Source organism: Rhinatrema bivittatum, chromosome 4, assembly GCF_901001135.1.
Source record: "Rhinatrema bivittatum chromosome 4, aRhiBiv1.1, whole genome shotgun sequence".
Taxonomy (NCBI): Eukaryota; Metazoa; Chordata; class Amphibia; order Gymnophiona; family Rhinatrematidae; genus Rhinatrema; species Rhinatrema bivittatum.
The window spans coordinates 85,311,834-85,338,928 of NC_042618.1; the positions used below are offsets into that span (position 1 = coordinate 85,311,834).

The 27,095-nt window shown below is 43.5% G+C and overlaps 1 protein-coding gene across 6 annotated transcripts in view; it reads left to right on the top strand.

The window, feature by feature from the left end:
• AREL1 (apoptosis resistant E3 ubiquitin protein ligase 1) overlaps positions 1-26,989 on the top strand; it is a 295,300-nt gene extending 268,311 nt beyond the window's left edge. For all 6 annotated transcript variants that reach the window (XM_029598425.1, XM_029598426.1, XM_029598429.1 and 3 more), the window contains exons 18-20: positions 9,128-9,217; positions 9,838-10,013; positions 25,341-26,989. In XM_029598425.1, the coding sequence (XP_029454285.1) occupies positions 9,128-9,217; positions 9,838-10,013; positions 25,341-25,443 (369 nt within the window). In that variant the 3' untranslated portion in view covers positions 25,444-26,989. The remainder of the gene's footprint in view (positions 1-9,127; positions 9,218-9,837; positions 10,014-25,340) is intronic.
• Positions 26,990-27,095: the final 106 nt, after the last annotated feature.

Below are 27,095 nucleotides of genomic sequence, written 5' to 3' on the forward strand. Positions count from 1 at the left end.
GGGAAAGCTGCAATTGGCCGCTGAAGACGTGACGTCACACCCCGTGACGCCAAACGTCGTGACGCCAAACGTCGTGACGTCACGTCTTCAGCGGCCAATTGCACGATTTTCCCGTGCAGGCGGCCATCTTTATTTTGCCACCTACCTGCCTGCCCGATCGAACACGCTGCCACTACTCGCCCCCCGGATCTCGCTGCCGCCCCTGGATCCCGCTGCCCCCCTGGACCCCGCTGCCGCTGCCCCCCCCGGACCCCGCTGCTGCCTACCCACCGCTCCCGGATCCTGCTGCCGCCCCCCCCCCTCCCCCCCGCTGCCGACCCGCCCGTGCGATTTTGGCGCTCATCCAGGCAGGGGAGGAAGGGAGAAGGGACTACCGGATGCCGCTGATGGCTGCCCGCCGCCCACCGGCCGCCTGGACCCACGGCCCTCCGACAGGTATTTAAAATTGTTTTATTTTTTTATGTAACACACAGGTTTTTTGTTTTTTACACTTTTTACACTTTTTACACTTACCGTAGCAGGCCCGAGCCTTGCTACTTTTTCGTTTGTTTTTTTTTTTTGCTTCGGGAGGAGGGGACCGGACGGGGCTGCAGGAGACCGGATGGGACCAGGGCGGGTAAGCAATGTTTTTACACTACACTACACTAACTCCTACTAGGGGGAGGCGGTAAACTAGCAGGTTAAGGCCGCGGCAGAACAGCGGGTTACGGAGGAGATAGAAACATATAGAAACATAGAAACATAGAAATGACGGCAGAAGAAGACCAAACGGCCCATCCAGTCTGCCCAGCAAGCTTCACACATTTTTTTCTCTCATACTTATCATTTTCTCTTAACTCTTGGTTCTATTTCCCTTCCACCCCCACAATTAATGTAGAGAGCAGTGATGGAGCTGCATCCAAGTGAAATACCTAGCTTGATTAGTTAGGGGTAGTAGGGGTAGTAACTGCTGCAATAAGCAAGCTACACCCATGTTTATTCCCTTTACCCAGACTATGTCATACAGCCCCTATTGGTTGTTTTTCTTCTCTCCTGCCGTTGAAGCGGAGAGCCATGCGGGTTATGCATTGAAAGTGAAGTATCAGGCCCTTTTGGTTTAGGGTAGTAACCGCCGTAACAAGCCAGCTACTCCCTGCTTTGTGAGTGCAAATCCTTTTTTTTTTTTTTTTCTTCTCCCCTGCAGTTGAAGCTATTCTGGATATGCGTGAAGCCTCAGCTTTTCTTATTCCCCTGCTGTTGAAGCAGAGAGCTATGCTGGAAATGCTTGATGTATCAGCCTCTCCCATGCCATGAAGCAGAGAGCCATGCTGGATATGCATCGAAAGCGAAGTATCAGGCACATTTGGTTTGGGGTAGTAACCGCCGTAATAAGCCAGCTACTCCCCGCTTTGTGAGTGCAAACCCTCTTTTCTTCTCCCCTGCCGTTGAAGCAGAGAACTATGCTGTATATGCTTGGAAAGTGAAGTATTAGGCTTATTTGGTTTGGGGTAGTAACCGCCGTAACAAGCCAGCTACTCCCCTCTTTGTGATAGCAAATCCTTTTTTCCACATTTCCTCTTGCCGTTGAAGCTTAGAGCGATGTTGGAGTCACAGTAAGCATCTGTATGTTTATTTAATAAGGGTATTGTCTCCGGGCAGTAGCCATCTTTCTGGTGAGCCACCCACTCTACATTGGCGGTCTCTTGACTTTATGGATCCACAGTGTTTATCCCACGCCCCTTTGAAGTCCCTCACAGTTCTGGTCTTCACCACTTCCTCCGGAAGGGCATTCCAGGCATCCACCACCCTCTCCGTGAAGAAATACTTCCTGACATTGGTTCTGAATCTTCCTCCCTGGAGCTTCAAATCGTGACCCCTGGTTCTGCTGATTTTCTTCCTACGGAAAAGGTTTGTCGTTGTCTTTGGATCATTAAAACCTTTCAAGTATCTGAAAGTCTGTATCATATCACCTCTGCTCCTCCTCTCCTCCAGGGTGTACATATTTAGATTCTTCAATCTCTCCTCGTACGTCATCCGATGAAGATCCTCCACCTTCCTGGTCGCCCTTCTCTGTACCGCTTCCATCTTGTCTTTGTCTTTTTGAAGATACGGTCTCCAGAACTGAACACAGTACTCCAGGTGAGGCCTCACCAAGGACCTGTACAGGGGAATAATCACTTCCCTTTTCTTACTCGATATTCCTCTCTCTATGCAGCCCAGCATTCTTCTGGCTTTTGCTATCGCCTTGTCGCATTGTTTCGCAGACTTCATATCATTAGATACTATCACCCCAAGGTCCCTCTCCTGCTCCGTGCACATCAGCCTTCCCCCCCCCCCATCGAATACATTTCATTCGGATTTCCACTCCCCATATGCATGACTTTGCATTTCTTTGCATTGAATCTCAGCTGCCATGTCTTCGACCACTCTTCCAGTTTCCTTAGATCCCGTCTCATTCTCTCCACTCCTTCCGGCGTGTCCACTCTGTTGCAGATCTTAGTGTCATCCGCAAAAAGACAAACCTTACCTTCAATCCCGTCCGCAATGTCGCTCACAAAGATATTGAACAGGACCGGTCCCAACACCGATCCTTGCGGTACACCACTTATAACCGCTCTCTCCTCAGAGAAGGTTCCATTTACCATCACACATTGTCTTCTGTCCGTCAACCAATTTGCAATCCAGGTCACCACATCGGCACTCACTCCCAAGCTTCTCGTTTTATTCACCAGTCTCCTGTGCGGAACCGTATCAAAAGCTTTGCTGAAATCCAAGTATATGATATCGAGTGCTCTTCCTTGATCCAATTCCTTGGTTACCCAGTCAAAAAAGTCAATCAGATTTGTCTGGCAGGATCTTCCCCTGGTGAATCCATGTTGCCTCTGGTCCATCGATTCTCCGGACTGTAGATTGTTCACTATTCTCTCTTTCAGCAGTGACTCCATTACTTTTCCCACCACCGAAGTGAGGCTAACTGGTCTGTAGTTTCCAGCCTCCTCCCTGTTGCCACTCTTGTGAAGCGGGACCACCACCGCTCTTCTCCAATCACTCGGCACCACTCCCGTTTCTAGGGATCTATTGAACAGGTCACACAGTGGAGCCGCCAGAACATCTCTGAGCTCCCTCAATATCCTTGGATGAATACCATCAGGCCCCATGGCTTTGTCCACTTTCAGGTTCTTTAGCTCTTTCCACACATTTTCTACTGTGAAAGGATTTTCATCTATTCCACTTCCCTCCAGTTTCTTGTTGTGTAGAGATGGTCCTTCTCCAGGGTCTTCTTTAGTGAACACAGAGCTGAAGTATTCGTTTAATATTTCTGCCATTTCTTCGTCACTCTCCACACATTGATCATTACCACCTTTCAATTTTGCTATACCACTTTGGACCTTTCTCTTTTCGCTGATGTATCTGAAAAATGTTTTGTCACCATTTTTTATCTCCTTGGCAATCCTCTCTTCCGCTTGACTTTTTGCCAACTTGATTAATTTCTTCATCTCCCTCAGTTGATACAAATATTCTTCTTTGTGCTCCTCCCTTTGGGATCTTTTATATGTCTTGAATGCTGTTCTTTTAGCTTTAATTTTGTCAGCCACCTCCTTTGAGAACCAGATAGGTTTCAGTTTCCTTTTGCTTTTCTTTACATTTCTAACATATAGAGCAGTTGCCTTGGTGATTGCTCCTTTTAGATTGGTCCACTGCTGATCCACATCTCTCTCGTTCTCCCATCCTTTTAGTTCTTCCTCCAGGTACTTACCCATTTCCTCAAAGTCTGTGTTTTTGAACTGTAAAACTTGGGTCTTTGTGGTTCTTTTCCCTATTCTTTTATTGATATTAAACCATACCGTTTGATGGTCACTGCTGCTGAGGTGGGCTCCCACCTGGACATCTGAGACATTATCTGTATTAGTGAGCACTAAGTCGAGTATAGCTCCTTCTCTCGTGGGTTCCAACACCATTTGTTTGAACAAAGATACTTGCATGGCATCCACTATCGCTCTACTATTTTTAGTTTCTGCAGATGGGATTTTCCAGTCTACATCTGGCATATTAAAGTCACCTACGATCACCACTTCTCCCTTCTTACCTATCTTATGGATGTCTTCAACCAGCTCTCTGTCCAGCTCTTCCTTTTGGTTTGGAGGCCTGTAAACCACTCCAATATAAATGGATACTCCGTCATCTTTTTTTAGGTCGAGCCATAGAGCTTCTTCCTTACCCCAACTTCCTTGTAGCTCAGTTGCTTGGATGTTTTGTCTGACATAAAGAGCCACACCTCCCCCTTTTCTATCCTTTCTGTCCTTCCTTAACAAGTTGTAGCCTGGTATTGTTGTATCCCATTCATGAGATTCTGTGAACCATGTTTCTGTTATAGCAACAATGTCTAATTCTGCCTCAGCCATTAGGGCCTGCAGATCTGGGATTTTATTTCCCAAACTATGAGCATTTGTGGTCATTACCTTCCAGGTACTCTCTTTAAGGTTATTGCATTTCCTGGACTCCTTATAAGATATTAGTTGAGATTTGTTATTCACTTCACTCTTTCTTTTTGTAGTTGTGCCACTGTTGACAGAGTTATTCCTCTCAATTAGATTTTTCTTTTGGTTATGGATCCTGAGATACTGCATGCATTGTGTTTTTTCCCTCTTTTCTGGTAACACTTCAATGTTTTTCTCATGAACTTCTTCAGTTTTTAATATAGAGAAGGCTTGTTCTTTTTGCATTTGGTACATGGTGTGTCTCCTCATCACAGGTCTAATTCTACCAGAGCCCACTGTATTCCTGGATTTTAAAGAGTTTTTTAATGACCTGTTTGAGTGGGGGGGTATACCTGTTGACTGCTCTTCTGTCAAGAATGGGTGACTGTGGGTCCTTCCTGAGCCTAATGAATTTCCTTTTCTTGACTCCTGGTTTTTCTGTGATATTGGGGAATTATATTCTGAGTAATGCAATGTGGGTGTATTATTTTTAATTGAAGCTAATTGATTTTTAATGTCAGTCAACTCCTTTTTCAGGGAAGAGAGTTGTGCACAAATTGGGCAAGCTCTAAGTTTCCAGATGCTTTCCCTCAAAATAAAGGCTCCACAGCAGTTACATTGGATAGTCCTCATCCTGGTAATTTATGATTTGTATGTCCTTGACTGTTACCAATGTACTAATTTATGTCGCTGCCAATGGCAAGTTAGGCAGTCTTTATTAGAAAACAAGCCCCAGGGGTGGGTAGAGGGGTAGGGTGGGTGGGAGTTAAACAGTTAAGCCTGGGACAAGCTGGGTAAAGCAGGGCACTTCTGGACGGTTATCTTTGCTTTTTGGTCAATTGTTTTAAAAAATAGTCTTTATGCCCCAATATTTTAGTTTGAATAGATTATTTCTGCCAGCTAACCCCAAAACAGAGAGAATTATAACAGTTTACAAGCTGGAGAGAGTTTTTGTTGGGGGGGGGGGGGGGGTTCTAACTTTGTGCAACAAACAGCAATTTAACTTACTAGAAAATTATTATCTTACTATAAAGAAAATTAAAACAGGCAGGAATTAGGCACAGAGGCTTTCTGCACAAATACAAAGCAGTAAGTCCTGTGCAAGCAGGGGAATAGCTAATTCCTTCATTATACAGCTTTTTCGTTCATTTACATGCTGGGTGCGGAAAGGGTTTAGGAAGCGCTAAGGACGCGTGAAACTGGAGACTGTATCGCTGGATGGCCTTACTCGTCTGTATTGTGCGCTCCCAGCACGTTACAGACCGGGAATCTTTAACTCATCGTTACTGTATCGACCTGATTGTGTAACTACAGCATGGGTTATTTTTCCCTATATGCATCACCTTGCACTTATCCACATTAAATTTCATCTGCCATTTGGATGCCCAATTTTCCAGTCTCACAAGGTCTTCCTGCAATTTATCACAATCTGCTTGTGATTTAACTACTCTGAACAATTTCTATCATCTGCAAATTTGATTACCTCACTCATCATATTTCTTTCCAGATCATTTATAAATATATTGAAAAGTAAGGGTCCCAATACAGATCCCTGAGGCACTCCACTGTCCACTCCCTTCCACTGAGAAAATTGTCCATTTAATCCTACTCTCTGTTTCCTGTCTTTTAGCCAGTTTGCAATCCACGAAAGGACATCGCCACCTATCCCATGACTTTTTACTTTTCCTAGAAGCCTCTGATGAGGAATTTTGTCAAACACCTTCTGAAAATCCAAGTATACTACATCTACCGGTTCACCTTTATCCACATGTTTATTAACTCCTTCAAAAAAGTGAAGCAGATTTGTGAGGCAAGACCTGCCTTGGGTAAAGCCATGCTGACTTTGTTCCATTAAACCATGTCTTTCTATATGTTCTGTGATTTTCATATTTAGAACACTTTCCACTATTTTTCCTGGCACTGAAGTCAGGCTAACCGGTCTGTAGTTTCCCGGATCGCCCCTGGAGCCCTTTTTAAATATTGGGGTTACATTTGCTATCCTCCAGTCTTCAGGTACAATGGATGATTTTAATGATAAGTTACAAATTTTTACTAATAGGTCTGAAATTTCATTTTTTAGTTCCTTCAGAACTCTGGGGTGTATACCATCCGGTCCAGGTGATTTACTACTCTTCAGTTTGTCAATCAGGCCTACCACATCTTCTAGGTTCACCGTTATTTGGTTCAGTCCATCTGAATCATTACCCATGAAAACCTTCTCTAGTTATGAGTGTCAGAGGCAGCAGTTTAAAACCAAACAAATAGTATAACTGGGTTCAAAAAGGCAATTCAGTATGAGTCATGCTGGGTGTGACGTGCTAATGGCAGGCGGCCTACACCCAGAGAGGCACAATAAAGTGCCAGGGCTCATCCACTGGAAACTGTGTAAACACTAGAACATGGCTCTACTAGGAGTACACTGGGGTCATGGTCTGACAAAATTGCAGAGAATGAGGAAGTTGTGATCACCTGGGATATTCTCATTCCAACTGGTAAAAAGCTTGAGCAATAAAGCTGCACTTTAAGGTACAAGAGAAAAATACAAGAGCAGCACTGCTGATAGAAGTGCATATGGAGAGAAAGAAGAGTTTCAGAGAGCAGAAATGTGACAGATACAAGAATTGTCCCACTTGTAGTGGGCACCTTTCAACCTGGTTAAAAAGAATTTCCCAGCACTCCTTGGTATGTTACTTGTATACATTTTTATATTATAATGTATTGTATTATAATGTATTTGTATACATTATAATACAATACATTGTATTGTATATATAATGTATGTATGTATATATAATGTATGAATATATAATGTATACATTCTAATGTATTTGTATACATTATAATAATGTATACAAAACATTACAGAAGGAAACTCTGTAATATGATATGTATATTATACAGGAACATCGGTATATAAAAACTAAAAATAAATAAATAAATAATAAATAAACATTACAGAAGGAAACTCTGGTATTAAGAAGAGGACTGACAGGCTGAGACATTTCTAACATATCCTGGCTTTCGAGCAAGGTTCATCCTGTTTTGGTTTGTGCAAAACCCATTTGGAGACAGTGCCCTGAGAGGAATGGCTCGGCAATGCTACACACATCCTCTAAGCACTTAGTGCTTGCCTCTTTTTCAGAGAAGTTGATAGACTTGAAGGACCTTTCGGTCTAACCCAGTTTTACAATTTGAATGAAGAATGATTTGCTGGAGAGACCTTAATGCAAGAGTGTTGTGCTGGAGAGAACATTTATTTATTAGTTAGTTTCATTTTTATATGCTCTACAAGGAGTTCCTACAGTGATAATTACGTGATATTAACAGATAACCTGCAATATGACTTCTTTGCTGTAAGGGACCTTTCTTGAAGTTGATATTTTATTTTAGCAGCATCAGTGTACAATGGTTTACTGTAGATATAATTGCTTGTAAGTTTCTGGTTTAACAGAAATACGATAAAAATTTCTGAGCCAACTTGCACTTAGAAACATAGAAGTGACGGCAGAAGAAGACCAACGGCCCATCCAGTCTGCCCAGCAAGCTACGCACTTTATCCATTTTTTTCCCCCCTTTTTTCTCCCTCCCACCCGTCTCTATTGGCTTCCAGCACCCTCCGGCCCCAATTCCCTTCCACCCCTCCACCAATGCAGAGAGCAGCGCCGTATCTGCATCCTAGTGAACATCCAGCTCAATCAGGGGTAGCAACCGCTGCAACCAGCAGGCCACACCCCTGCCCCTTACCCACCCCTGTTTTGTTTGCTTGTTTGTTTTTTTTAATTATTTTAGATGGCAGCCCTCCATCCTTCCGCTCCGTCGTTTAGTAGAGCACCATCACAACGGTTTACAGTTAGGCACAAATATGTTTGGTTTCTAAATTATCCATAGGGTGCCAGTATTATATGGTTACATAGTTCAATAATATACACTAAATGGGGAATGGGTGTGGTTACCATTTATGATTGTTAGTGTAATCATATGTTTATACTGTCTAATTTTATACTTAAATATGAGAAAAATGAAAACAAATGCAACGCCAGTTAAGTAACACAGCCAAGTAGGAATCAAACCAGCAGCCTCACCCTCCATGCCCCTCTGAAGAGTCTCAGGATGGAGGGAAGCTAATCAGCTTTAGCGCTGGCAGATAATAGGTTAATACTACGCTCTCGGGGAATTGCAGAGCTCTTAGATATCATTGCAATCTCTTTTATATAGTAAGGCTCATTGTACAAAATCAGTGTCTGTGTCCAGTACAGAAAAGCTATGGGGCGAAAGCTTTGAAAGGTCTCAGTACATTTGCTGGGCAGTACAGTCCTCTTCTGGAGAGGAGAGATTCAGGCAGTGGTCAGTCCCACCCCACAAGGTGATGCAGACGGATGGTCAGCTCTTCTCACATCCACCTATTGGTATTTATTAATATGGTACTTCATATCCTATTTATTTGGAGAGTTTGCTTAGAGGAATTTTATGAGAGTACATGCCAGGTAAAGTCTGAGAATAACTGATCTGCAGATCCTGAAGGGCAGCACAAGCACTGCTGCAGACTGATATTAATGCTGATAGCGGTAAGGCACAATTGTTGCTGCTGGCGTATAATTACTGAGGTGGTTTTTCTTGTGAGACTGCCGCTGCTCGCCACCGGGGTTCTGACAGCCTGTCTCTCTTTACAGCTGCTAATGTGTGGCACTGGTAACATCAGCGTCTCTGACTTCAGGACCCACGCTGTGGTTGTAGGGGGATCCTGGCATTTTCGAGAGAAGGTGAGAGACCACAGAGACATAGTTTGAGAATTCCAGTGGCATTAAACTCATCAGAGAGAGCCTTCTTTTATCTACTGAACTTGATTGCTTTGGGCAGTTTATTAATGAGCTGGGAAGGCAATTGAAATAAAGAGAAGAGTTTCTGTAGTGACTATGATGAAAGCAGAGATACAGGAAGAGTACTGGGGACAAAGATGGCGCCGGCCATCCAGTGCTCCCTCCATGTGACAGGGGCCGGCCAATGGCACGGATACCCTGTCACATGGTAAGGGCAAAGGCCATCGGCGCCATTTTTATTAGTGGCAGCCGATGGCCCGAGAGCGGGAGATCGCTCCAGGGACCCCCACTGGACCACCAGGTACCTGTAAAATGTTTTGGGGGGTCGGGAGGGTGGGGGAAGCTAAGGGATTAGTTTTAAAGGGTCGGGGTGGGTTTTTTGTTTATCGGCTCAGGCGCAGCCAATAAACAAAACCGCGATTGGGCCGGACGAAAAAAAAAACCACGATGTGAATCGGAACCGGAATCTGAACCGATTCCGGTTCCGATTCACATCTCTATTAACAGTATGTGTACAGGTAACGCTGTGTGTGACTGCTTTCTGGCTATTCCCTTTGCGATAGGTCATGAGGTGGTTCTGGACTGTGGTCTCCAGTTTTACACAGGAAGAGCTTGCCAGACTGCTTCAGTTCACAACAGGATCCTCACAGCTTCCCCCTGGAGGTTTCGCAGTGCTCTGTCCATCTTTTCAGATCATTGCATCTCCCACCCACAGTACTCTACCTACAGCACACACATGGTAAGTATCAACAGCACTGTGCAAAGGGCATAAGCATGCCACTTGCACACAGGGAGTGACTGCCCCTAGACGCTTTCCTGGGACAGCTACGCACAGGGAAACAGTGCCCAGGGAGTGAGTGGAAGGACCACATCGCCTTGGTCTGGCAGGAAGTGATCCTGTAGCTAGGACCTGCCCTCCAGCTCCTGCCGTATCCTCTCTCCAGGGCCGAGTGTCAGGAGGGCAATGTTAGGACAGACATTATAGTTGTCAGTTTGGTCATTAGCAATGTAGATAGCTGGGTGGTTGGTGGGTGTGAGGATCAGTTGGCAAATTGCCTGCCTGATGCAAAGGTAGCGGACCTCACGCGTCACCTAGATATTTATTTTAAAATGTTTATATGCCACATAGTCCCATGTCCTTAGCAACTCATGTAAAAATATACAAAGAGAAATAACATGCATAGTTAGAACCAGGAATACCAAAAGCCAGAATGACCACATCTCAGCTACGAGCAATGATCTCCTATAAGGCTCATTAAATAATGTGTTTACATTTTTTTTTTTAATGTTTTCAAGCTAGCTTCTCTTTTCAGTAACTTGGGAAGTAAACGCCACTCTGCTAATCTGACTGTCTAACAGATTGGACATCAAGAAGGCATCACCTATAAGAAGGCAGTTCTTCTCACACTGGCTTATAGATTTTTAGTAATGAATTGATATATGGTTGTCTGCGAGCACTGAGGGGAGAGCCGGCTGTCATGGTACATGCAGGTCCCAATGATATAAGAAGGGTCAGGAGTGGAGATTCTTGAAGCCAAAATTAGGGTTTTAGGTAAGAAACTGAGGTAGCATTGTGAGATATGTCCCCAGAAGCAGGCAGAGCTCTGGCATCTCGGTGCGTGGATGAGACTGCGGTACAGGGCCGAAGGCTTTAGAACATTTCAGGGAAGGGCTCCGGGTTAATCAGAGGGAAACCAAGTGCTAATATTTTAAAAAGGAGATAGAGCAGCTTTTAAACTTGGTCATGGGGGAAGGCTGACGGTCGCACAGCAGTGCATGGTTCAAAGTATATTGACATAGCAGGGACATTAGACTATCCTGATAGAGAGGTTGTGGCAAAGGCTGAAACAGCCCACGTGGAATTAATCAAGAAATACAAAATGAAAAACATAGCCTGTATACAAATGGCAGACGCCTGAACGATAAGACTGGAGAGTTACAACGTTTGGCACTAAGGAAGATGCAGAGACCTGGTAGAAGGAGACTGATGGATAGGCCAGCAGATTGAGTATATGTTAGAATCAGATAGGATAAACATCCTGCAGGAAAGAGACTGCAGCAGGGAATGTTTATGGAGAGAAATTCTGGTACAATTCTGGTCGCCGCATCTCAAAAAAGATATAATTGCGATGGAGAAGATACAGAGAAGGGCTACCAAAATGATAAGGGGAATGGAACAACTTCCCTATGAGGAAAGACTAAAGAGGTTAGGACTTTTCAGCTTGGAGAAGAGACGACTGAGGGGGGATATGATAGAGGTGTTTAAAATCATGAGAGGTCTAGAACGGATAGATGTGAATCGGTTATTTACTCTTTCGGATAGTAGAAAGACTAGGGGGCACTCCATGAAGTTAGCATGGGGCACATTTAAAACTAATCGGAGAAAGTTCTTTTTTACTCAACGCACAATTAAACTCTGGAATTTGTTGCCAGAGGATGTGGTTAGTGCAGTTAGTATAGCTGTGTTTAAAAAAGGATTGGATAAGTTCTTGGAGGAGAAGTCCATTACCTGCTATTAAGTTCACTTAGAGAATAGCCACTGCCATTAGCAATGGTAACATGGAATAGACTTAGTTTTTGGGAACTTGCCAGGTTCTTATGGCCTGGATTGGCCACTGTTGGAAACAGGATGCTGGGCTTGATGGACCCTTGGTCTGACCCAGTATGGCATTTTCTTATGTTCTTAATCTCCCGTGTGATAGGCAGGAGTCTAGCAGCGAGTATGTGCTACCATCTGCCAAGCCAAGATGAAGAATCAGACAGTGAAACGCAAGGCAAATAAAACTGCCAATACAGTAATAATGGGGTTACCCCATTATTGCTTGGGCATATGTGCTGAGGTGCATTTCCTTAGAGGGAAATGAAGAAAAACTGAAAACATCTCCCTCATTGAGGATCACAATATATTTATTTATTTTATTTTATTTAAGGTTTTTTTATACCGGCATTCATGAACTCGTTCACATCATGTCGGTTTACAGAAAACAGGGGTGCGGATAATACAACCAAAAAACATAAATAACGTGATGAAGAGAAGCAGTTACAATTAACAAGGGCTAATGAACTGGGAATGTAAGAAATAGAAAGAGATAGAGGAGAATAATTATATACAAAAGTTCAATATAAATATGGTGTCTCATATGTACAGTCTCTGAGTAGAGAGTTGTTTATGGTGCATATTAGGTAGAGTTCGAGAAGGCTTGCCTGAAAAGCCATGTCTTGAGTCTTTTCCTAAAGGTTAGGAGACATGGTTCGTTTCTGAGTTCTGGAGGGATGGAGTTCCATAACTGTGGGCCTGCGGTGGAAAGGGCTCGGTCTCTTAAGGTGCTGTGATTAGTGGTTTTCGTGGGTGGAACAATGAGGCATCCTCTGTAGGCTTCCCTGGTCGGTCTTGTGGATTTGTGGAAGCGGGGAGGAATTTGTAGATCGATTGTGGTATGTTGGTGAATGATTTTGTATATCAAGGTGATGGATTTATAAATGACTCTGAAATGAATTGGTAACCAGTGGAGGTCTTGTAGCACTGGGGAGATATGGTCTCTTTTCTTAGTGTTTGTCAGTAGTCGGGCTGCTGCGTTTTGGACCATTTGGAGCGGTTTTGTGTATGAGGAGGGGAGGCCAAGTAAAGTGGAGCAGCAGTAGTCCAATTTTGAGATATTTATTTATTTTAAAACATTCCTATTCCGCTCTTTCCAAAACAACTTGTCCAATGTGGATTACAATAAAACATGCGCAATGTATAATCATAAAAACAAAGTTAAATAATGAACTATAACATACAATAAAATAACAAAGGTACACTAATTATAGGCCACAGGAAGATGTGTAAAAATAGCCGGGAGTAGAGAAGTTGGAAAGTTTCGGATCGGTAGAGAGTCCTATAGGATCCTAAAGCGGATATTGAAAAGTGTCTTAAGAGCACAGAATAAGAAACAGCTATTAATCAGCCTGCAATTCCTGCACTGTCATACAGCTTTGGAAGAGTAAGCCAGCCCCATAAATATCTTAAAGAACTGGATGGCCAAGAACCAGTGTATGCCGAGATTGTACATCATGAGCACTTAAGAAATGCCAGTCTGGGTCAAAGCAAAGTCCATCGAGCCCAGCACCAGTATGGATCGCAAGCCCCTGGCACATCCCCAATAGTTGAACTTTCTTGTATCTCACTTCCGGGGATAAGCATGGAGTTTCCCAAGTCTTCCTAGCTAATAACTGTTCATAGACCTTTTCTTCCGCAACAACACAGTCCTTACGCCTGCAGGGTCTATGGGTCTTATTGATAGTGATTACGCATCTAAAGCTACCATAATAGCCTTCAGGTACACTTTTGGGCATGACCCGATCCAAGCTCACATAGTGCTGAAGTATGAAAGTGAACAAGCATCCTCGGTCTCAGTCATTCCAGTACAATCAGCAAAACAAGAGACAAAGCTATTTAAAGAATTAGACCACCAAACAAGGAAAGATGACTGCCAGAAGCATAAATACAGTGCCAAGTACAGAGAGCTCCGTCAGAAAAGCCACAAGGATCAAGATTTGACACAGCAGTGATTAAGGATTGCTCAACTCAAGCCTGTTATGATCTGTGGCCCATGGGGCAACCTCGTGAGCCACCATACTACCCGCCTCTTTTCCCCACGAATACTGCCTGCATGTCTCTGCCTCCAACTTCTTTCCTGGATCTCCCTCTGTGCATGCGCCTTGCACGCTCTTAAAGGGGCCTCGGCGGGAATGGTCCCCATGGCGCCCTTTGATGACATCACAGGCCTTCCATCTATATCAGGCCCCTCAGACTGCTGCCTCAGTAACAGTTCTCCTTGTGCCCCAAGGGGGTAAAAAAAAAAAGCCTCAACATGGGGGTGGGGCAGAGATGGCAATGATGGTGTGTATCAGAGAGACAGAGGGGTGAAGGGGAAGAGGAAAGGTAACAGCCACAGGGGGTTACAGGGTGGGGGAGGGGCAGAGAGAGAGAATGAGAACCAGGTCTGATGGGAGTGGAGGGGCGATAGAGATGGTGATTGAGTTGGGAGATGCATTTAAGAGAGAGAGACAGAGAGGTGAACGGGGATGGGTGTGTGAAATCCAGAAAGGGTGATAATAAAAGGTGTATATGAGAGAGCTAGACAGAGCAGTAGGGAAAAACAAGAGATTGTGAAACAGTCAGAGAGCGAGTGTGTCAGTAGAAGGAATAAAAGAGAGAGTGGGGGCATAGCATACTGGTGCTGGGCAGAGTGTGTGTATGGAAGGTGTTATATTCACGGCCATTAAACCATTGTTATTGTGGGGGATGGGGTGATGGAGCTGGCGGGGACAGAGTGGGTGGGAGTTGGAATGATTGAGAGAGAAACTGATGGGATGGGAGGAGTGAGAGACTGGTGGGGAATTGAGAGAAGAGAGACTGGCTGGGACACAGGGAACTGCGAGAGAGTGAGACAGACTGGTCTATGGAGACGAGGGGAAGTTGGTGTCCCTGTTGACAATACTTCTGCTCCTCAAAGCGTTCCCACTCCCCTTTCCGTCTCTGGAAATGTGAGGATCTTTAGCACTGTGCATTCTCGTTCTTTGGCTCTTGATACATAAAGGTTGGCCACCCCTGGTGTGGCCTCTCTAGTCTGCCTATGCACGCAATGCAATCTAAATCTAGCACTTGCACAACTGATGACACCTCCATTTCAACCTTTGGCTACAATAGATGTTAGGTTCCTGCCTTGGAAAGTATTGTTTTTAATAGCAATAACTTCAGCCCATAGAGTAAGCGAACTCCAGGCTTTTGTTATACATGAACCTTTGCAAACAGCATAATGATGAGAATTCATCCAAATGTTTTACAAAAAGTAGTTTCTCAATGTCCTCTTCATTGGTCTCTTGTATTGCCCATGTTTAAGCAAAGCCTCATTCTAACAAACTAGAAGAGGATCTGCATATTTCTCCTTTTTTGCTTGAAAAGGACAAATGTTTTCAGGAAGCCCTCAGAACTGTTCATCTCTTCTGATCCTAGTAACAGCAAGCCTTCTCCACCTATTAATTATTGCTCTAACAATGTTGATATTCATCCTTCTCGCTGCATCCAATCTCTTCCTGTTAGAACAAAGGCGGCTTCTACAGCAGATCCGCACGCTACATCCACTCAATAAGTATGCAGAGCAGCAACCTGCTTTGTCCAGCAAGACTCTCACAAAGATAGCAGCTTTCATCAAGCACTTCTCAAAAACCATCAACGCTCCCTCCCCGATGACAGTAAACACTTAATAAAGGAGAAAAGAAAAACAGTGACAAAACAAAGATACATTTAGTGAACAAAACTCTTAAAGAAGTCAAAGCTAAATGCTTCAGGAAACCAGAAGAACAAAGACTAAAAAAAGTCAGAAAAAATGTTGCCATTCCATCTCTCTGAGACCAGAAGGCTCAAGAGACTGTAATTTGAAGATTGAGCGCTGTTTCCGTCAGAGAAGATGATTAGAGAAATCATCCCCTCGAGTGAGCGGTTTGCAAATCTCTAAGGCAAAAAACCTCAGATTGGAAAGAACACGAGTCTGCTCCTGCCAGTGCAAAGCTAGAGGTGCCTTAGCACGGCGGTGCTCAGTGATCCAGACGTGTAAAGGTCTTCTGGTTTTATCATGGGCATAAGATAACATAAATGACACTCTGAGCTATGTTTCAAACTATATACTTTAGTAGTAATAGGGTGTGTAAAAGAAGAGATGGAAACAGAGCAGTGAATGCAAGGATGATGTCCTGCAGGGGGAATCCGAAGCTCAGAGGAGACTAAAAGGTCTCGTACGTTACCCATGCACACGAAATGCAAGATAAGAACATAAGAAAATGCCATTCTGGGTCAGACCAAGGGTCCATCAAGCCCAGCATCCTGTTTCCAAAGGTGGCCAATCCAGGCCATAAGAACCTGGCAAGTACCCAAAAACTAAGTCTATTCCATGTTACCATTGCTAATGGCAGTGGCTATTCTCTAAGTGAACTTAATAGCAGGTAATGGACTTCTCCTCCAAGAACTTATCCAATCCTTTTTTAAACACAGCTATACTAACTGCACTAACCACATCCTCTGGCAACAAATTCCAGAGTTTAATTGTGCGTTGAGTAAAAAAGAAATTTCTCCGATTAGTTTTAAATGTGCCCCATGCTAACTTCATGGAGTGCCCCCTAGTCTTTCTATTATCCGAAAGAGTAAATAACTGATTCACATCTACCCGTTCTAGACCTCTCATGATTTTAAACACCTCTATCATATCCCCCCTCAGCCGTCTCTTCTCTAAGCTGAAAATTCCTAACCTCTTTAGTCTTTCCTCATAGGGGAGCTGTTCCATTCCCCTTATCATTTTGGTAGCCCTACTCTGTACCTTCTCCATTGCAATTATATCTTTTTTGAGATGCGGCGACCAAAATTGTACACAGTATTCAAGGTGCGGTCTCACCATGGAGCGATACAGAGGCATTATGACATTTTCCGTTTTATTCACCATTCCCTTTCTAATAATTCCCAACATTCTGTTTGCTTTTTTGACTGCCGCAGCACACTGAGCCGACGATTTCAATGTGTTATCCACTATGACTCCTAGATCTCTTTCTTGGGTTGTAGCACCTAATATGGAACCCAACATTGTGTAATTATAGCATGGGTTATTTTTCCCTATATGCATCACCTTGCACTTATCCACTTTAAATTTCATCTGCCATTTGGATGCCCAATTTTCCAGTCTCACAAGGTCTTCCTGCAATTTATCACAATCTGCTTGTGATTTAACTACTCTGAACAATTTTATGTCATCTGCAAAATTGACTATCTCACTCGTCGTATTTCTTTCCAGATCATTTATAAATATATTGAAAAGTAAGGGTCCCAATACAGATCCCTGAGGCACTCCACTGTCCACTCCCTTCCACTGAGAAAATTGTCCATTTAATCCTACTCTCTGTTTCCTGTCTCTTAGCCAGTTTGCAATCCACGAAAGGACATAGCCACCTATCCCATGAATTTTTACTTTTCCTAGAAGTCTCTCATGAGGAACTTTGTCAACTGCCTTCTGAAAGTCCAAGTATACTACATCTACCGGTTCACCTTTATCCACATGTTTATTAACTCCTTCAAAAAAGTGAAGCAGATTTGTGAGGCAAGACTTTCCTTGGGTAAAGCCATGCTGACTTTGTTCCATTAAACCATGTCTTTCTATATGTTCTGTGATTTTGATGTTTAGAACACTTTCCACTATTTTTCCTGGCACTGAAGTCAGGCTAACTGGTCTGTAGTTTCCCGGATCGCCCCTGGAGCCCTTTTTAAATATTGGGGTTACATTTGCTATCCTCCAGTCTTCAGGTACAATGGATGATTTTAGTGATAAGTTACAAATTTTTACTAATAGGTCTGAAATTTCATTTTTTAGTTCCTTCAGAACTCTGGGGTGTATACCATCCGGTCCAGGTGATTTACTACTCTTCAGTTTGTCAATCAGGTCTACCACATCTTCTAGGTTCACCGTGATTTGATTCAGTCCATCTGAATCATGTGTCTATTCACAATACCCAGGCATTACTGCCCTGCACTGCGTAAACTCCACCCAGCGCACTTTCACCCATCCAACCGACACAAATCCCTAGTGCCCATTATGATATCTCCTCTTACACAATTCTTGGGCCTAACTACAATAGCCATTACCCTTTTCAATTCCCAATCCATTAAAAAAAAAAGGCCACATACTATATGACCTGCTCACTGAAGCTGATCCCGACATATGTGCAGTCACGGAATCATGGCTAAAAAACACAGATCATGTATTCCTAAACCAGCTCCCAACAAAGACCTACGACATCTTCTCTGTACCAAGGCCAAAGAAGAGAGGTGGAGGACTACTCCTTGCGGCCAAGAAAGGCCTCAGCCTCAAATTCCAACCTTTACACTCCCCCCCCCAAATTAGAAATAGCACTATTTAAATCCAACTCATTACAGATCTGCCTTGTCTACGCTCCCCAAGGCCTAATTGAACACGACCCTTCCCCCATCATTGAATACTTCACGGACAACATCAAAGCATACCTCCCCACTATCATATTAGGAGATTTCAATCTCCACGTAGACGCCTGCCCTGCCAGCTCAGCCTGTGAGATTCTGCTGGACACCCTCAAAGCCCTAGGTTTTAATCAGATCATCAGTGAACCCACACACAAAGCAGGTCACACCCTTGACCTCATCTTTGTTAATTCACAAATAACAATACACAATCCACCTGTAATCACCCCTGTACCATGGTCCGACCATTTTCTCATCAATGCCAGCCTCACGACCAGCACCCCTCATCCCTCCCCACAAAAGCACAGTAAGACCATATCTTTCCGTAAACCTTGTGCCACTGAGGATATCACACTAGCCTTTGACAAAATAACCAACAATCTCAACCTTACAGACCCTGACACGGCACTTCTTTCCTGGAACAATCTCACCACGACCATTGCCAACAAGATTTGTCCCATCATCCACAAAGAAATCCCCCTTGCCCAATTTGAGAAAAGAAAACCGTGGTACTCTACTGAATTAAAGAAGATTAAACATGACTTACAATCAAAAGAACGTGCTTGGCACAAACAACCATCCGCCACACGCAAAGCCACATACACCAATACCTTACACACCTACCGTCAAGCTATCACCCAAGCTAAACGAGACTACGCCAAAAATATCCATGCCTATCAATTCAACGCGAACGCACTGTTTGCATTTGTTACATACCTCACAAACCCCGCCACCACCACACTCAATGAAGACAATGCTAGTAACAGATGCCAAGAACTAGCAGTGTACTTCAAGAATAAAATTGACAACATCCTTTCTCGCTTTCCCACCAAGCCCTCCCCCTTCGTGCCACCATGCAATGATAACAAGAGCAAACTCAGAAACTTTGACCCCCACGACAAACACGGAAATTGAGGCCATTTTAAAGAAGATGAAACCAGCATCCCACATCCTAGGCACCATTCCCCCAAAAACCCTCCTCTCCATCCCATCCATTATTGCAAAACCCATCGCTGAACTCATCAACTGCTTTATCACACATGGCAGCATCCCAGACCCACTTAAACTTGCTGTAGTAAGACCCCTCCTTAAAAAACCCAATCTTGACCCCTCAGATCCAGCTAATTACAGACCCATTTCCAACCTGCCTTTCATTTCTAAAATTCTGAAAGGGTGGTTAACAAACAACTTTCTGATTTCCTAGAAGACTACAACATCTTCCACCCCTCACAGTTTGGCTTCCGTAAAGCCCGCAATACAGAAACCCTATCACTATCAATGACAGACACCATTCTCAAAAGCATGGACCATACTTGCTCCTACTTGCTCGCCCTTCTAGACATCTCGGCAGCCTTCGACACTGTTAACCATCAAATCTTAATGACCCGCCTGGCAGAAATAGGCATTGCTGACACCGCCCTTTCCTGGTTTTCCTCCTGTCTTAACCACAGAGAATACATAGTAAAAATTGACAGAAACCAATCCTCACACATCCCAATCACACAAGGTGTTCCCCAAGGTTCCTCTTTATCATCCACCCTGTTCAACATTCACCTCCTACCACTTTGCCTCTTACTGTCCAACCTGGGCCTGAAATTTTTCTTATATGCAAACGATGTGCAGATTCTCATCCCAATTCAAAAATCCATTGATGAATCCATGCACTTCTGAGAATCCTGCCTTACTTCAATAACATCCATGCTATCCAACCTCCACTTAGCTCTAAACGCATCAAAAATGGAACTACTCATCATCTCCAGCCATCCTGACTGCACTCCCCACCACACACCCCAGAACACAACCAATACACCACACCAATTACATGCAGTAAGAGACCTGGGTGTCCTCATAGATCATCAACTAAATTTTAAACCCTACATCAATTCCCTCCTTAAGGGAGGTTTCTACAAACTAAATGTCCTCAGAAAACTCAAACCCTTACTACACACTCAAGATTTCCGCACTGTAGTTCAGACCACAATGCTTGTGAAACTGGACTACTGTAACTCCCTTCTACTCGGCCTCCCTGCCTCCACCATCAGGCCACTCCAGATCCTCCAAAACTCCATGGCCAGAGTCATAGCAAATACTCGCAAAACGGAACACATCACCCCTATTTTAAAGGACCTGCACTGGCTGCCTATCGCCTTCCGCGCTCAATACAAAACCCTGACCATTCTTCATTGTTCATTACACAAATACAATCACACCTGGCTTGAAGAAATGCCTCGCTTCCGCACCACTAACCGCCCCATAAGAAGTGCCCATGTAGGTACCCTACACACTCCTTCCTTAAGTCTGCGCATCTGTCCCTCACCAGAGAAAGGGCTTTCTCTATAGCTGGTACCTCCCTCTGGAACTCTCTCCCCTCTTCCCTCCGTATAGAGCCGTCTCTCACCAAATTTAAAAAAGGTGTCAAAACATGGTTCTTCAAGCAGGCCTACCCCGATACAAACATAACGTAGACTTTCCGCCTAAACGGATTTCCTCTATGACCTTTCCTTCTGCCAGCCTCCCGCCCCTTCGCTCCCTCCTACCTCTAGTGCCTCCTTTACCCCTCTCTCCCCCCCAGAATCTTGCACTTCGAACTCCCTCGGCATACGAACTTCATCGATAAGATAATGATGTATAGAATGTACAAAGTTCCTTTCTGTCCTCTTGCTGCCCTTTTGCTTGCTCAGGTCTCAAATATCTGATATATAATGCCTCTTTCTATGTACATAGTTCCCCTTTTTGCCTTTGTTTTTTTTGCCTTTGTTTTTGCATTGACTATGATATGGTTTTTTGTTTATTGTATTGTATTTCCTCCTTTTCAGTTCAGTGTAAGCCAGCATGATGTGCCTTACGAATGTCGGCAAAGAAAAGCCTATAAATAAATAAATAAATAAATCATTACCCATGAAAACCTTCTCCATTACGGGTACCTCCCCAACATCCTCTTCAGTAAACACCGAAGCAAAGAAATCATTTAATCTTTCCGCAATGGCCTTATCTTCTCTAAGTGCCCCTTTAACCCCTCGATCATCTAACGGTCCAACTGACTCCCTCACAGGCTTTCTGCTTCGGATATATTTAAAAAAGTTTTTACTGTGAGTTTTTGCCTCTACAGCCAACTTCTTTTCAAATTCTCTCTTAGCCTGTCTTATCAATGTCTTACATTTAACTTGCCAACGTTTATGCTTTATCCTATTTTCTTCTGTTGGATCCTTCTTCCAATTTTTGAATGAAGATCTTTTGGCTAAAATAGCTTCTTTCACCTCCCCTTTTAACCATGCCGGTAATCGTTTTGCCTTCTTTCCACCTTTCTTAATGTGTGGAATACATCTGGACTGTGCTTCTAGAATGGTATTTTTTAACAATGACCACGCCTCTTGGACATTTTTTACTTTTGTAGCTGCTCCTTTCAGTTTTTTTCTAACAATTTTTCTCATTTTATCAAAGTTTCCCTTTTGAAAGTTTAGCACAAGAGCCTTGGATTTGCACACTGTTCCTCTTCCAGTCATTAAATCAAATTTGATCCTATTATGATCACTATTGCCAAGCAGCCCCACCACCATTACCTCTCTCACCAAGTCCTGTGCTCCACTGAGAATTAGATTTAAAATTGCTCCCTCTCTCGTCTGTTCCTGAACCAATTGCTCCATAAAGCTATCATTTATTCCATCCAGGAACGTTATCTCTCTAGCGTGACCCGATGATACATTTACCCAGTCAATATTGGGGTAATTGAAGTCTACACACTAGAAACAGTTATGATGAAACACAACGAATACAAATCTTATGATGGCTCTGTAAGTAATTCAGCACATTAAGCAAAATTATATTTACATGACGTCTTTTTAGAGAGGGTAATTGAAGTCTCCCATTATTACTGCACTACCAATTTGGTTAGCTTCCCTAATTTCTCTTAGCATTTCACTGTCCGTCTCACCATCTTGACCAGGTGGACGGTAGTATACCCCTATCACTATAGTCTTCCCCGACACACAAGGGATTTCTACCCATAAAGATTCAATTTTGTATTTAGTCTCATGCAGGATGTTTATCCTGTTGGACTCTATGCCATCCCGGACATAAAGGGCCACACCTCCTCCCGACTGCTCCTCTCTGTCATTGCGATATAATTTGTACCCCGGTATAGCACTGTCCCATTGGTTGTCCTCCTTCCACCATGTCTCTGAGATGCCAATTAAGTCTATGTCATCATTTACTGCTATACATTCTAATTCTCCCATCTTACTTCTTAGACTTCTGGCATTAGCATATAATAGAGGTCTTTAAGATCATGAGAGGTCTTGAACGAATAGATGTGACTCGGTTATTTACACTTTCGAATAATAGAAGGACTAGGGGGCATTCCATGAAGTTAGCAAGTAGCACATTTAAGACTAATCTGAGAAAATTCTTTATCACTCAACGCACAATAAATCTCTGGAATTTGTTGCCAGAGGATGTGGTTAGTGCAGTTAGTGTAGCTGGGTTCAAAAAAGGTTTGGATAAGTTCTTGGAAGAGAAGTCCATTAACTGCTATTAATCAAGTTTATTTAGGGAATAGCCACTGCTATTAATTGCATCAGTAATAATACTCCAAGATACATCAATACAAGGGAATACTTGTGCTATGGTGTTACTTATGTACAGTGGCTCTATTGAAGGACAACCAATTGATGGGTGTCCTTTTCTTTCGCCCCGTCTATTATTCTTTATTATCCAAGTTTAGTGAAAACAATTTTTCTTTTTCAATTTTTTCTTCTTAAACTATTTTCATAAAAACCCCTTATCTCCCCGTTCGCTGAGGCGACCCGTTCATTATGAATAAATACTTATCAAGGCATCCGTCTCTCTTTCTTCTCACGGGTTCGCGTCTGCTTGCCCGACATGGACCATGTTTCGGCACGTTCGTGCCTGCTTCAGGGGCTACGGGAGGGGTAGTACTGTGTCCTGACCAGGTACACAGTGGCTGTTATGTCTCCGACTATAAAAATAACACAATTAATTCACTTCTAACTCCTATTCTGACAATATTTTTTTTTTTCACATACCATTTGCACGTTAATAGACACGTTTGTGATTTCCATACTTCTGCTCGTGGACGACGCCTCACTTCCGTGTCTAAGGCGCGCTTGCCTATTCTAAGCTTTTATACTTACCGCGGGTACCCACCCATTCACTTCACCAGACCGAGGCTAGCTACGGTGTTCTCAATTAGAGTAATCAATGACCTTTGGGAACGCCTGTGTTATCTGTAGCATTACTTTCTTTCTGTGCCCTTGTAGTACTTATTTCAGGATTAATGTCTTCTATATCTCTGGATTGGCCAAAATTTTCCTGTAAATTAGTTTTAAAAGACCTTAAATACCCTTCAAATCGTAACGCGGACCTGATGGGAGACTGAACACTCCCACGTCCGCTCGCTGTCTTCAACAAGGGGCGTGTCTGTATAGTGAACATTAATTGCATCAGTAACATGGGATCTTCTTAGTGTTCGGATAATTGCCAGGTTCTTGTGGCCTGGTTTGGCCTCTGTTGGAAACAGGATGCTGGGCTTGATGGACCCTTGGTCTGACCCAGTATGGCATGTTCTTATGTTCTTATGTTCTAACATTTCAAAGTTTGTTTGTTGTTTGTATTTTCATTCTGCTTTTTAATTGATAGGGATAAGTTAGAATTTTTTAGCTCAGCTGAGTTTTTAGTTACAGGCACTTGGACTACTTTTCTAATTATTGGAACCTCACTGTCGGGATGCCCTAATTATTTTATTTATTATTATTTATTTAAGAGTTTTTTATATACCGGGGCACGTTAAAAACATCACCCCGGTTCACAATGTAACGTAGCAACAGGCTTTACAATAATTTAGAGTAGATAAGCATAGATAAACAGTATTTAGCTTTACTATAAATTAGAATAGATAAACAATATGACAGCTGTTCAACTTGGGATAGGTGGTTTATCAGGTGATTACTTGATAAACTCTTAAGGAGAGTAGAGGGGAAAAGGTAATAGGGGAAAGGGGGGGGGTAAGAGGAGGTAATTCTTGTGCGGGTAGAAGGAAAGTAGGTTCTTTAACTATTCACAATATGTTCTTTAACTATTCACAAGGTGATGGGTAATTCTAATGCATCATTAGTATCCTTTGAAGATACCTCTCTCCGAACCATGCGCTGCTGAGCGACTGTCGGCTTTCCCCTTTGTTCTAGTTTAAAAGCTGCTCTATCTCCTTTTTAAAGGTTAGCGCCAGCAGTCTGGTTCCACCCTGGTTAAGGTGGAGCCCATCCCTTCGGAAGAGACTCCCCCTTCCCCAAAAGTTTCCCCAGTTCCTAACAAAAACTGAATCCCTCTTCCTTCCTATTAGTGTACTGGGCACGTTTAAACATGTGTTTAATAATCCTGTAGGGGTAAAAGCAAGCAATCATGCAGGTTGCCTTGTTGCTTTGGGTAGAAGAGAGGCGTCTAAGTCGAAGGAATGAGCGCACGGGAATATTATCCTGCAGGGGGTGAGGAAGATGCTAGAATAGTGCCGTAAGGTCTTCCGATCTCACGCTTTACAGTAGATGGAAGTTTCAAATTCTTGTTGTCCAACTGTAACTAAAATTTCAAGAAAAGGTAATTGTGAAGGAAGTCTCTGGAAATAAAGATTCCAGTTATTCCCTCACGATACAGCCCCACCGGCAAAACACGGCCATGTCGGGGGACCGTATCGACGTGAATTATCTTTAAATAAACAGCCAGTGTTTTTGAAACCTTTACCTGTCTCTTTGGAGTTTCTAAAGGCTGAACAGGTAATGTTTATTTCCACATTTTTTGTCTTTGGATCATTGTTTGATGTGTGAGAAAAATCCAAAAACCATTATGAGGCAGGTAGACTTGGGAAAGTTATTGCTATCTCTGGGAGCGAGAAACTAGGAATGCATCTCCTTTTTTGGATAAAGCAGGTACTTGTGAGGCGGATTAGTCACAGTGAGAAAGCAGATGGATGGCGTGGCCTCATGTTATGTGTGTCGTCCTCTGTAAAAGCCTTTCACATGCCTCTTTCTTACGTTGCAGCTTTAACCAGTTGTGTCTGCCCACCTATGACTCCTATGAGGAGGTGCATAAGATGCTGAAGCTGGCGATCAGCGAGGGCTGTGAAGGATTTGGGATGCTCTGACCCAGCCTCTTCTTTACATTAAGGTTATATTCTCTTCCCGCATTAGAGACATTTTGCCTTAATGTTGTGGGGCTGCACGATTTTCTGCTGTGCCCCATCCTACCTCGAATTTCTGCTTGATGGAACCAAACTGAGGGACTGGAGTAGGGCCGGGCCTATCACACGGATTCTGTGCATCCCTGGCCCCCTTGTGAAGCTGAAGAAGCATCCTGAATGCACAGGTGGGAAGCAACAAGCTGCAGTTCCCTCTGAGCATGGCTGAAGGATGTTTGCTATCAAGATTCATGTATGATTTGCTGTTTTCTCTGTCAGTGGTGGGGTGATGCATGAGACAGGCCGTGGCCTCTCTGTTTCAGCTGGTTCCAGGTGTGAAAAGTGCAATATCTTCATACTGAAAAAAGGTACAGCTCATGCAGGCACTTCCCCCATCTGTGTAAATATTGGGCACTGCTCCCATTCATTGTGGAAAGCTTGCACCCCCAAAAAGCTTGTGGCTGTCCTCACCCATGAAACATAAACGTTCACCTTATGCCTACACCATGACTCTGGGAAGAACCTTATGTGCCCCCTCCGCAAGTTGTCCTAGCCCCGGGGGAAGGTGGGGACAGAAAGAGTAAAACGTGGGAGCACTATGCCGAGAGCAGTGCAAGTGCTGGTTTCTCCTGCAGCTCACCCAAAACAAGCTGAATTAGTTCATTGGTAACTTGTGAGCAGTCGCATGAAGCGTCAAGGCTTCAGGCCTAGCTACTGTCAAAAACATTCATAATTCAATTACCTTAAAAATATTGATGAAAGATATACGAATGCTCAATAGCTAAGGCTGAAACCTTAACGGTTCAAGTTAAGGATCACAAGTTCAAACCTGTGGTAAGGGAACCACTTTGTACGTCCACCATGTGCTCAGTGTATGTGCAGGGATTTACCCGAGGACCTGTATGTTGTCAGGACAATTATCATTAATGCACACGAATAGTGATTTATACGTGCAAGCTGTCTGTCTGCATTTAGCCCTCCCTCAATTTGACTAAAAGTCTGCGTTTTGTTGGTGCTGCGTGGATTTTAAGTCCCATTGAAAGGAGGTGTGGTCTGGGGAGGAAGGTATCCCCACAGATAAAAGCAGTGCATATCTGCAGGTACTTGTGTCCAGCAGGCATTGTTGCAGAGTCCATGGCTAAAACGTAGCCGCAGAGTTCTGAGATGCAGTGCCCGGGCCTGCTTATTCCTCTTCTCTCCTGCCAGGCACAGGGAGAGAATTCCTTCTCGGCATCTGCAGAGTTGGCACAGTGCTACGTTTTCTGTATTTACTTGACTTGACTTAGCTGTGAAGCAGGGAGGATTTGCTGTTTATCTCAGGTGATGTATCGTGGAGGCCCATGCTTTTGGGACTAATAAAATTTCTTGCTAGAGCTCCATTAGTTTGTAATTTTGTTTTAATTTTGAACTTGTTTTATGTAACTTTTTGATATTGTTAACTACTTTGAAGACTTTGATCAATTAGAGATGAAATTAAATAAATAATACATAATTAACGTCGCTGTGTTGTGTGAGGTAATTCACAAGCTTCATGCAGCGAGTGCAGGGAAGGATCATAACCTGCTTTGGAGGGTCTTGATCTCTTTGCTGTATTCATCGTGCTGCCAGTTTTTGCCAAT